Below are 12,590 nucleotides of genomic sequence, written 5' to 3'. Positions count from 1 at the left end.
CTTTAGCTCATAAGTGTTTTAAACACATCTTTCTTTAAGTGAGATAATTACTCAAAATCTAGCCCAAAGGCTCTTTTGGAAATCACATTCCCTTTCTTACTCAAATGTTAAAACATTTAGAAACTTCTTTGGGAATACATAGTTCCCTAATAGCTTTTGAGAAATGAACTCAACTTAAACTCTTGTCTTGACTTGAAACTTGAGACTCTTTACTTAGCTTGAAACTCTAAGCTCTTTGCTTGACTTGAAACTTGAGTCTTAAAATGAAGTGAAAACGTTCAATAAAGACTCTTGAACAACTTTGAAACTTGCTTGAACTAACTTCTTAACTTTGATTGACTTCTAACTTCTCTTGACTTCTAACTCTCCTTGAATTGAATTATGAATTCAAGGTGTTTGATCACATGTTACGGATGAGTTCGGGAGGCTTAAATGTACCTTAGAGTGTTGGAAACAACCATAAAACATAGGTACAATACCAAGGAAAATGCATGGGAAAGTATGAAATGAAAGGGGACACTTGGTGTCCTTGGCCCTCTGCAAGGCGCGGAGCGCCAGCCCTTGAAATTCAGAAGGGTCTTGCTGGCGCTCTGCTTGGCGCGGCGCCCCAAGGGGGAAAATTCAGTACCCCTTTTGGGGGGCGCTGGCAAGCGCGACGCGCCAACCTTTCGCCCAGAAAACTCGACTTTTTCTCCCTCTTTTCCCAACTCTAAACCACCCTAACTCCAAAGGTTTCAACCCCAAACACTAAGGATCATCATATCCCTCAACATACCATGGATTACAACTCAAAACACAACCGAAAACAAGTCCCAAATCAACAAGAATCTCAACATCACAATCAACAACAATACCAACAACTTCAACAACATAACCAATCATTTCTCAAAATAAAAGGAGTTTTGTGTGTGGGGGAAAGGATCAACCCAACACTAACTACTCACATACCTAGTAGGGATCACCCCCGACGATTTCCAAGATGATCTTTGACGGAAACTCCTTGATCTCCTCTTCTTCTTCTCCTCTTTCTCTCTTCTTCTCTTCTTCACTCAAGAACCCTAACTCTAACTCTTTTAAAATGGAACTAAAATGATCCACAATAAGCCTAAAACAACAATATAACCTCAAGAGAAATGGCTAGGGAAAAGACCAAAATGCCCTTAAAATTTCCGGACGGATTCCCTGCCAACTGCCCAACTCTCAAAGGTCATAACTCACTCATACGAACTCGGAAACAAGAAAACTCGGTGGCATTAGAAAGATCATTCTACGAACTTCACACCCATAACTGGAACTACTCCTAACTCATCTTGAGCTAGAAGTTATGATTGCTCAAAGTTGGCCAAAAACTCACCTTTTTCCATACTTAGCCAAATTCCAGATTTTTAAAATTCTTTCCAAAAATGATTATTTCCAATTCTAAGCCTCTTCATAACTATTTCAAATCGCCGGATGTTACATAGGGTTATAAGTCTTTGTTGATTTGTTGAGTTGTAATAATTCCTAGATTTCGTAACAAGAAGTGGTTTGACTTCTTGGAGAGTAGAATCTTGAGAGATTTGTAACAAGAAGTTGGTTTGACTTCTTGGAGAGTAGAGTACTCTTGACAGAATTGTAACAAGAAGTGAGTTTGTCTTCTTGGGAGGGTAGAGTTAAGAGAGAGTTTTGAGAGAATTGTAACAAGAAGCGAGTTTGACTTCTTGGAGAGTTGAGTCTTCGATTATAGTTAATCGTTGAAGAGTAAAAGGTACCAGAGTTAGTTCCTTTGGACTTTTAAGTTGTAATCCTGAGAAGAACGTGAATCTTGAAGTAAATAAGATTGTGGTGTGGTTTTTAACTTCCTTGAGGTAGGAAGGTTTTCACGATAAATTCTATGTTTCATTGTGTTGCGTTTTGTTTCTCTCGACAAAAGTACAAGAACTTGGTTCTTATATAGGGGTTGTTTTACACCCCATTTTAACCGGTTTTGGTGATTCCTAAGTTAATTACTAAGTCAAGGAGTCGCCACCTAATTATTACGGTGAATTAGGGAGCCTAAAATTGATTAAAGTCATTGTCTAAAATTAACTTCATTTGGACCTACTCGTTTAATCGAAACTCAATTTTGTGCTCGTTTACCCATTCAATTTTTTTTTTCGATAAACAATTATTTCATTGCGATAAAAGTCCAATATCAACTTAGCAAAAATACACCAAACTTTACCGATCAGACCTATAATTCATGGTCAAACTTTCATAAGTTCCGGAATAGTTTTTTGCTCTTTAAAACTAATAACGAACCTTTTAGTTGACACAATTTGCTGAAATAGCATCAAAGCACCCAAAGAGCTTATAAACTCATCTGGAACCTCCCGAACACAAATCACATATGCTACTAGCTTGGAAATGATATTTTAGACTCAATGAAATCATCAAAACATCCAAACAAGGTTACCTTAACTCGATGTTTGCCCAAAGTTAACTTTAACTTAAGAATCTCCAAAGTTCCAATAAGGACATGAAACTCATCCAAAAGCTTCTGAAATTGAACCAAACTTTCAACAAGACCAAACACCGCCCTTCGGACCTAGTGAAATCATCAAAACTTGAAAATGACATTTCTAACTTCAAACATTACTAAAGTCAAACTTTAGCCTTAATTGTTTCCACGTCTAATGGCTCAAAATCATATAGAAAGCATTGGAACCCAAACCAATAGTACATCTAGACCAAAAACCATATTACAGAGCTAACATAACTATCGGAATATCATTCTGAACTTGCCATCACCAAATGTTGACCTTGGTCAACTATCTTATGCTTTCAACTTTCAAAACACAAAAACTCTTTCAAAAATTATCTAAATACCTCAGGATCTGATCCAATAATCCTTTGAACTCAAAAGTCACGTTCCGAAGCTGAAGAAACTAACATAATTCCATTTCAATACTCGGAACTCCAAATGCTGACTAAAGTCAACCATTTCAACTTTAAAACCTTCAAACACCAAATCCTTTTCAATTCTCCCAAATTTTCACTCTAGTTCCCAAGCCAACCATACCAATGGACCAAAAATGACTTGGTGCAATTTTCAGGAAGGGTAATACAATAATTTTTCAGAGAACTCCAAAAATGGCCTTCGGGATCATTACACTTGCAGCACAATACGAGTGGAAAATCTTCCATAGGTGAAGAAGACAAGGTGTATTAGCTTAAAAAGGCTTTCTATGGTCTTAAACAAGCTCCAAGAGCTTGGTATAGTAGGCTGGATATTCATTTTGTTGTCACAAGGCTTTAACAGAAGCCTAAACGAGCCTACTTTTTACTTCAAAAGGCAATCTGATGGGATGTGGATTGTGATTTCAGTTTATGTTGATTATCTGATGATAACCAGTGAAAATCCTCTTGCGGTTCAAGAAGTTAAAGATGAAATGCTAAAAACTTTTGAGATGTCTGATCTAGGAGAGAAGAAGTTTTTCGTGGGAATGGAGATTTCTCAATCTTGTGAAGGAGTTTTCTTGTCCCAAAAGAGGTATGCCTTGAATCTTTTGAAAAAAGTTCAAGCTTGACAAGTGCAAACCTTTTGCAACATCACTTGCTGTGGATGAAGAATTGATAAAGGATGATGGTGAAGAGAGGGCAGATCCAGTACTTTATTGAAGTCTTATTGGAAGCCTATTGTATCTGACTGCTTCTAGGATAGACATAATATTTGATGCCAGTTTGTTATCCTAATATATGCAAAGTCCCAGCACTAAGCATTTTGGAGTCGCTAAAAGGGTGTTGAGGTACATTAGAGGGATGATTGATAATGGAATTTGGTATAGAAGTGTGGAGAATGGATATCTTCTTGGCTACTCAGATAGTTAATGGGGTGGATATTTGGATGATTACAAAAGCACATCCCATTACTCTTTTTTGCTTGGTTCATAATTTTTCTTGGAGCACAAAGAAGCAAGATATTGTAGCTCAATATTCAGCAAAAACCGAATATGTGGCTGCTTCATATGCTACAAATCAGGGAATTTGTTTGAGAAAGATCTTGTTTGAATAATGATTCAAATCCGAACATATGAAAAATAGAAGACAGTTTGTATCAGTTACCAAACAGAGGTTTAACAACAAGATGTTGAATGGCATTCCTATAGAGGAAATAAATATATCTAGTGTTCATTATTTGGACATGTTTCCAGATTAGGAATCTCAAGGGTAAATTTGGTAATTGTCCTGTAAGAAGAGCAAAGAGGTGGCAGAGACTCATATCAATTCCTCTGTTGTTTTCCAAAGTGTTTGATCAAATATTCTCTATTAGAAATATCATAATAAGGACAAGTAGCACTTGTTCATGTGGTTGAGCACCACACACAAACACACACATAAGTAAACAGCAAATTGAAGGGGCACCATTTGGCTCACTTACTTCGAAACATACATTCCTAAACTTAGCAAATTAAAAACTATTCCTAAACTTTCTTTATTGCTTATAAAGCTTCAACAACAGCTTAATACCTTCAATAGATCGAGAAATTGATCACTCCTTATCCTCCTCCGTAGGAGACTCAACGTCACTATCCACTGAAGTCACTACAAACTGAGAAGTGCTTCCATTTGATGCATCCCCCTGCAAATCACCATTTCCCATTGGTGGTGGATACAATAAGTTCTGACGAGCCATAGGAAAATTAGGAGGCAGGTGATAGGGCGTGATGTTGCAGCTTGAAGCTGTATCAACCATTGCACGCTTCAACAAAGACTGCCCTATAAGGGATCCACACTTGCCACCATCATCCTCACGATAACGAGGAAAGTACAAAGGCAAGGGTTCAATGTAGTCATCAAAACCAAACTTGTTAATGACCCAATGCACGTCTTCATCAGTGATGGTGTTCCGCTGCTCACGCTGGCAATGAGCGTTGGCTTCATATGTTACGAAGCATATGAACTCAGAGATACATTCATACATGGTCCGTTTGGCGTCATCGGATATCTTGACATGGGGAGGATGGGTGCTATGCATGATTCTGGCCACGTTTGGTATGAATCGGTCTTGCTCCTGAATGATGATTTCAACAACTTCCTGGTTGAGATGAGCAGGCAGTTCGGGGCTCATCTCCATATCTTAATTTCACACAACAAAAAAGCACCAGAGTGAAATTAAAAAGAAGTGTGGTCTATATCATCAAAATATTCGTCTAATTTCATCACAACTAGCTACGCTTTTATCGTCTAATTAAACATTATTAAGTAACATTTGCTATTACCTACCCAAGTATTGAAGAAATTACAAAGCTAATGGCACACAGAAATATATGTTTCACTAATTATTAGTTGGATATGAGAGTCGTACTGTAAGACGGCACTATGAATTTTGGACAATATTCATGTGAACACCAAAACCACATATTATTTAATCAGTGTGTATACAGACTGAGTAAAGTAACAGAACGCTTCATATTTAGTTTTCATCATCTATCTTATTTTGTCTACTCTTCAACTAACTCTCGCATATATCCAAACTTGCTCGGACCAGAAGGCTTTTAGTTTTACCATAACCGGGATATAGGAATAAGATAAAATTTTATTGTAACGGATACTACCCTGCCTACTGTTTTCATATACTTTATTTGTAGTACCAGTTGTTCTTAATGTTATATGCTATGCTTCTTAAACTTTGGATAAAGAAATGCTTGCTAGATTTTAATCAACTTCTTAAAATGCTTATTTTTTCTGATTTTTTAATTTTATGGCAAAAGCAGAGTGTAAAAGTTAATTAGCTAACACTTATATATAAATATAGGAAGATCTACTCGAATTGTAACGGACACTTTCGGCAATTTTTATGCCATAAATAAAGCCTTTAATTTGTGTAATATTGCTAGCTGTTTTTCAAACTTGCTAACGTTAGACGGTTTGTTTCTTCCTCTCTCTTTTTAATATTCTTTTTAGAGGAGACACACGCGTAAAAAAAGGGTAGAGAGGACATACACAAGATTGCATGCATGCCACTTGTTTCCATTTTTTTCTTTTGAAGTTCCAAAAGAAAACCAGAAATGCCGTGTCGATCACCCCTACCATGAATTGATCAATTAATCTTTGATATACAAACAGCTAACTTTGCTTATATATATATGGGGAAAAAAGGCATATATGGTCGCTAGCTAATTAAAGACGGACATACAGAAGATGATGAGAAGAAAAGCCAAGAAATATACACAAGTTGCAGCTCTCCATTTTTATTATCTTCCAAGGCTCAACAGAGCTAAAAAAGAAAATGAAAAATTTAGGGGAATCAATGAAAATTATTAGCTAGCTAGCAGCCCAAATTTAGTCTCCTGAATAAAACTGTATACTTCAGCATATACAAAGCATCATGAATATTCAACAACAACAACGACATATAATTCCTTAAATAGAATCTGGAAGTGTGATGTGTACACAGTCTTTCCCCTACCTTTTGAGATAGATTTTAATAGAAACGATCGGCTTTAGTAAGTATATCAAATATAAAAAATTCATTAACATTCCAACCATACATATATATAGAGAAATCACTGTGTAATGCATTTGTAAAAGTAAAAGAGAAGCTAGGTAGCATACCAGCGGAAGGGGAATGTGCAGGAGATCTGCGATAGCTATGAAATCCTCCATTTCCTGAACCACCAACATGATTACCATTATCCATCTCACTCTCCCCACAGATCTATCTCTCTCTCTCTCTATGTATAGTATGTGGATCTTGGATAGTAATCGGCCCCCATATATATAGATACAAAATTTAAGAGAAAGGAGGGACATGTGGCACCAGGGCGGAGTGAGCGAGAAAAAGGTATTTGCTGACATAAATATGATTTCACAGTTGGGAAAATGAGTATTGACCAGAAACGACATAACTATATACTACTACCTCGTCTGTCCTAAAATAAGTGTTACTTTAGCTCATTTCTCACCCAGTAAGGAAAAAAATAAATTAAAGTTGTAGTTTTCTAAGTAGCCTCTCTATTTATTTGATGTTTTTGATAATTGAGCACTATTAAGAAGTAGTAGCTCTTTAATATAAGAATATATATAGTTGAATTCCTCCGACAACACTTGTTTTGGGATAATTTTTTGTGTTGAAGTGACACTTATATTTAGACGGAGGGAGCATAGATTACTAACAGTTTAATTTTGCCTTCAGTTAGAACATTTTGCAATTGACAACTATGTAAGATAAAAAAAAAAACTACTCTTAAATATCTCTTGAAAAATATCTTACCTATATTAAGAGAACTTCAAATATGAAATTTCATCTAAAACCGAATTAAAATCAACCTTGAAATCATCAGTTTATCAAACTTTAACTTTACCCTTGAAACCACAAAATCTTCAAGCTTATACGCGGTTAATATAATTAAAATAATTGATAAATCAATAAATTTATGCCGAAATTAGTTTATTCATAACATGAGGATCATAATTATAAATTTGTCATAAAAAACTGAGTACAAATCAATAAAGCGTTAATTCTTCCCTATGAAATTCACAGATAAGTAAAGAAAACAGATGAGGAAATCATGAGAGAATTCCAAAATGAGGATCTTACATTAACCCCCATATGAGATCGAGAAGAATACCATAAGAATTACTCTATTCTGAGCTCTAGAATTCCCAATATACACAAATATCAAATAAAGACAGCCTGAAATCTTAAATACTTGTTCATCAGAATTCACATAAGAAACCAACAACTTTGATTTCACTAGAGGAGCCGTAACTTCCTCATACGATAGCAAATTGCTCCGATTCTTTTTCCTAAATGTCTTAAATAATGATACGGACCTATTCGTTTAATCAAGACTCAATTTCATGCTCGTTTGCTTAGTAAAATATTAATTTTGCTCAATAAATAATTATTTCATATTTCGCAATAAAAGTCCAATCTTGACTTAGCTAAAATACACCACCGTTCCGTCCTATATTCATGCTCAAACTTTCAGAAATTTCGTAATAATATTCTATTTTTAAAACTAATAACGAAACTTTAAGTTAACCCAATTTGCTGAAACAACGTCAAAGCATCCAAAAAGCTTAAAAACTCACTCAAAACTCATCTGGTACCTCCCAAACACAAACCAAATATGCTATTAGTGTGAAAATGATATTTCGGACTAGATGAAATTTCATCAAAACACCCAAACAAGGTTATCTTAACCCGATGTTTGCCCAAAATCAACTTTAACTTAAGAATCTCCAAATTTCAAATAAGGACATGAAACTCATTCAAAGGTTTCGAGAATTGAACCAAACCTTCAACTAGACAAAATATCACCCTCCAGACTAAGTGGAATCATCAAAACTTGAAAATGACCATTCTAACCTCAAAGGTTGACTAAAGTCAAAGTTTAGCCTTAACCTTACCGCATCTCGTCTAATGGCTCAAAATCAAACCAAAAGCCTTAAGACTCAAACCAACAATACATCTAGACCAAAAAAACATATTACGGAGTTAACAAAATTGTCGGAATTTTATTCCGAGCTTGCTATCACCAAAATTGACTTTGGTCAACTCTCTTATGCTTTCAACTTTCAAAACACAAAAACTCTTTCAAAACTCATCTAAATACCTTAGAACCTGAGCCAATAGTCCTACTAACCAAAATCACATTCCGGAGCTGATGAAACTGACAAAATTCCATTTCGATACTCCAAATGTTGATTAAAGTCAACCATTTCAACTTTAAAATCTTCAAAACCCAATTCTTTTTTCAAAACTCCCAACTTTTCACTCTGGTTCCCAAACTAACCATAACAATGGACCAAAAATGACTTGTTGCAATTTTTATAAAGGGTAAATAATAATTTTCTAGAAAATTCCAAAAATGACCTTTAGGGTCATTACACTTGCAACACAGTACAAGTGGAAAATCTTTCATAGGTGAAGAAGGCATGGTGTATTAGCTTAAAAAAGCTTTCTATGGTCTTAAAAAGGCTCCAAGAGTTTGGTATAGTAGGCTGGATATTCATTTGTCATAACTCATAATACATAAGCATGACCTCTGACTTGACTTCAGTGGACCACTATAACTACATCAAAAATGATTTTTAGCGATAATTAATTAATGACAATAGCTCAATTGCCGCTAAATATGTATTTTTAGCGGCAATTAGCACTCTTTTTATATGTCGCTAAAGCCTTTAGGGACATTGGATCTAATGACACTTAACTAATACCAGTAAAGACTTTAGGACTCTTTATTAATGTGTCTATTTATTGCCGCTAAAAGTTGTTTTTGTTGTAGTGTATGCCCTCCAACTTTGAGTATGCACAAGTAGGCACTTAAACTTGTATAAAATTGAACAAGTAGACACACGTGTCCTATATGGCATAATACACATAGGACACAAAATTATCATGTAGGGTGTCATGTAAGACGAATGTGTCTATTTGTTCAGTTTTATACAAGTTTAAGTGCCTACTTATGCACACCCAAAGTTAAAGGTCATAGTTGTTAACTGACGCCAAGTTAAGGGTCATGTTTACGTAATACGTACATTCATTTAGTTGTCTCAAGGCTTCAGCGAAAGCCTAAATGAGCCTACTTTGTACTTCAAAAGGCAATTTGATGGGATGTGGATTGTGATATCTGTTTATGTTGATTATCTGATGATAACTGGTGAAAATCTTCTTGCGGTTCAAGAAGTTAAAAATGAAATGGTAAAAGATTTTGAGATGTCTGATCTAGGAAAGAAGAAGTTTTTCCTGGGAATGGAGATTTCTCAATCTTGTGAAGGAATTTTCTTGTCCCAAAAGAGGTATGCCTTGAATCTGTTGAAAAAATTTCAAGCTTGACAAGTGCGAACCTTTTGTAACACCAGTTCTTGTGAATGAAAAATTGATGAAGGATGATGGTCAAGAGAGGGCAGATCCAATCCTTTATTGAAGTCTTATTGGAAACCAATTGTATCCTAATATATGCAAAGTCCCAGTACTAAGCATTTTGGAGCCGCTAAAAGGGTGTTAAGGTACATTAGAGGGACAATTGATTATGGAATTTGGTATAGAAGTGTGGAGAATGGAAATCTTCCTGGCTACTCAGATAGTTAATGGGGTGGATATTTGGATGATTACAAAAGCACATCCCGTTACTCTTTTTTGCTTGGTTCATAATTTTTTCTTGGAGCACAAAGAAGCAAGATATTGTAGCTCAATCTTAAGCAGAAGCTGAATATGTGGCTGCTTCATATGCTACGAATCAAGGAATTTGTTTGAGAAAGACCTTGTTTGAATAATGATTCAAATCCAAACATATGAAAAAAAGAAGGCAGTTTGTATCGGTTACCAAACAGAGGCTTAACAACTAGATGCTGAATGACATTCCTATAGAGGAAATATATCAAGTGGTCATTTTTTGGACATGTTTCCAGATTAGGAATGTCAAGGGTAACCTTGGTAATTGGTCCTGTAAGAAGAGCAAAGAGGTGGCAGAGCAATTCCTCTGTTGTTTTCCTAAGTGTTTGATCAAATATTTAAATTCAAAATGAGAATTAAGAGTATAAAAAGATCTCATGCTCAATTAGAAATATCACAATAAGGACTAGTAGCACTTGTTCATGTGGTTGAGCACTTCCACCACACTCAAACATACACATACACATACACATACACACATAAGTAAACAGCAAATTGAAGGGGCACCATTTGGCTCACTTAGTTCGACACATACATTCCTAAACTTTGCAAATTAAAAACTATTCCTAAACTTTCTTCATTACTCATGATAAGCTTCAACAACAACTTAATACCTTCAATTGATCGAGAAATTGATCACTCATTATCCTCCTCCGTAGGAGCCTCAACGTCACTATCCACTGAAGCCACTTCACACTGAGAAGTGCTTCCATTTGATGCATCACCCTGCATATCACCATTTCCCACTGGTGGTGGATACACAAAGTGGTGATGAGCCATAGGAAAATTAGGAGGAAGGTGATAGGGTGTGATGTTGCAGCTTGAAGATGTATCAACCATTGGACGCTTCAACAAAGACTCCCCTATAAGGGATCCACACTCGCCACCATCATCCTCACGACAACGAGGAAAGTACAAAGGCAAGGGTTCAATGTAGTCATCAAAACCAAACTTGTTAATGACCCAATGCACGTCTTCATCAGTGTTGGTGTTCCGTTGCTCACGCTGGCAATGAGCGTTGGCTTCATATGTTACAAAGCATATAAACTCAGAGATACATTCGTACATGGTCCGTTTGGCGTCATCGGATATATTGGCATGGGGAGGATGGGTGCTATGCATGATTCTGGCCACGTTTGGTATGAATCGGTCTTGCTCCTAAATGATGATTTCAACAACTTCCTGGTTGAGATGAGCAGGCAGTTCCAGGCTCATCTATATATCTTAATTTCACACAACAAAAAAGCACCAGAGTGAAATTAAAAAGAAGTGTAGTCTATATCATCAAAATATTCATCTAATTTCTTCACATCTAGCTAAGCTTTTATTTTCTAATTAAACATTATTAAGTAACATTTGATATTACCTACCCAAGTATTGAAAAAATTACAAAGCTAATGGCACACAGAAATATATGTTTCACTAATAATTATTCATGTGAACACCAAAACCACATATTATTTAATAAGTGTGAATACAGACTTAACATAAAATGCTTCTGTAACATCTGGAAAATTGAAATAACTAAGAAGAGGCTTAGAATTTGAAAATTTTCATTTTTGGAAAGAATTTGAAAATTCTGGAAAATTTTGACCAAGTAAGGAAAAGGTGAATTTTTGGCCAACTTTGAACAACCATAAATTCTAGCTCAGGATGAGTTAGTGGAGTTACAGTTGTGGTTGCAAAGTTCGTGGAATGATCTTTCCAACGCCACCGAGTTTTGCTCGATTCCGAGTTCGTATGCGTGAGTTATGACCTTTGAAAGTTTGGGCAGTTTGGCAGGGAATCCGTCCGGAAATTTTAAGGGCATTTTTGGTCTTTTCCCTAGCCATTTCTCTTGAGGTTATATTGTTGTGTTAGGCTTATTGTGGATCATTTTAGTTCCATTTTAAAAGAGTTAGAGTTAGGGTTCTTGAGAGTGAAGAAGAGAAGAAGAGAAGAAGAGCAGAAGAGCAGAAGAAGAGAAGATCAAGAAGTTTCCGTCCAAGATCGTCGTGGAAATCGTCGGGGGTGATCCCTACTAGGTATGTGAGTATTTAGTGTGGGTTGATATTTTCCCCCACACACCAAGCCCCTTTTATTTATTGAGAAAGGATTGGTTATGTTGTTGAAGTTGTTGGTATTGTTGTTGATTGTGATGTTGAGATTCTTGTTGATTTGGGACTTGTTTCCGGTTGTGTTTTGAGTTGTAATCCATGGTATGTTGAGGGATATGATGATCCTTAGTGGTTGGGGTTGAAACCTTTGGTGTTAGGGTGGTTTAGAGTTGGAAAGAGAGGGGAAAAAGTCGAGTTTTCTGGGTGAGGAATTGGCGCGTCGCACCTGCCAGTTCACCCCAAAAGGGGTTCTGAATTTTCCCCCTTGGGGTGCCGCGCCTAGCAGAGCGCCAGCATGACCCTTCTGAATTTCAAGGGCTGGCGCTCCGCGCCTTGCAGAGCGCCAA

At 36.3% G+C, this 12,590-nt stretch overlaps 2 protein-coding genes across 2 annotated transcripts in view; both read right to left on the bottom strand.

Annotated features, from left to right (window-relative positions):
* Positions 1 to 4,510: 4,510 nt before the first annotated feature.
* Positions 4,511 to 6,661, bottom strand: LOC107062332 (nuclear transcription factor Y subunit B-8-like). The gene is made up of 2 exons (XM_015312863.1): positions 6,577 to 6,661; positions 4,511 to 5,097 (listed from the first exon to the last, which is right to left on the bottom strand). The coding sequence occupies exons 1-2, from the start codon at positions 6,659 to 6,661 to the stop codon at positions 4,511 to 4,513; spliced, it is 672 nt and encodes a 223-aa protein (XP_015168349.1).
* Positions 6,662 to 10,783: 4,122 nt separating this feature from the next.
* LOC107062331 (nuclear transcription factor Y subunit B-6-like) overlaps positions 10,784 to 12,590 on the bottom strand; it is a 4,708-nt gene continuing 2,901 nt past the window's right edge. Inside the window, exons 3-4 of the mRNA XM_015312862.1 lie at positions 12,470 to 12,575; positions 10,784 to 11,152 (exon numbers count right to left, since the gene is read on the bottom strand). Coding sequence (XP_015168348.1) covers positions 10,784 to 11,152; positions 12,470 to 12,575 — 475 coding nt within the window. The remainder of the gene's footprint in view (positions 11,153 to 12,469; positions 12,576 to 12,590) is intronic.

Source organism: Solanum tuberosum, unplaced genomic scaffold, assembly GCF_000226075.1.
Source record: "Solanum tuberosum cultivar DM 1-3 516 R44 unplaced genomic scaffold, SolTub_3.0 scf00216, whole genome shotgun sequence".
NCBI lineage: Eukaryota > Viridiplantae > Streptophyta > Magnoliopsida > Solanales > Solanaceae > Solanum > Solanum tuberosum.
This window is presented reverse-complemented; position numbering and strand designations above follow the sequence as displayed.

Excerpts from the sequence above, each read along its gene's own strand:
- LOC107062332 (XM_015312863.1), bottom strand. The coding sequence starts at position 6,661 with ATGGATAATGGTAATCATGTTGGTGGTTCAGGAAATGGAGGATTTCAT. Across the intron at positions 5,098-6,576 it reads TGCACATTCCCCTTCCGCTG|ATATGGAGATGAGCCCCGAA; the intron begins GTATGCTACCTA and ends TGTGAAATTAAG.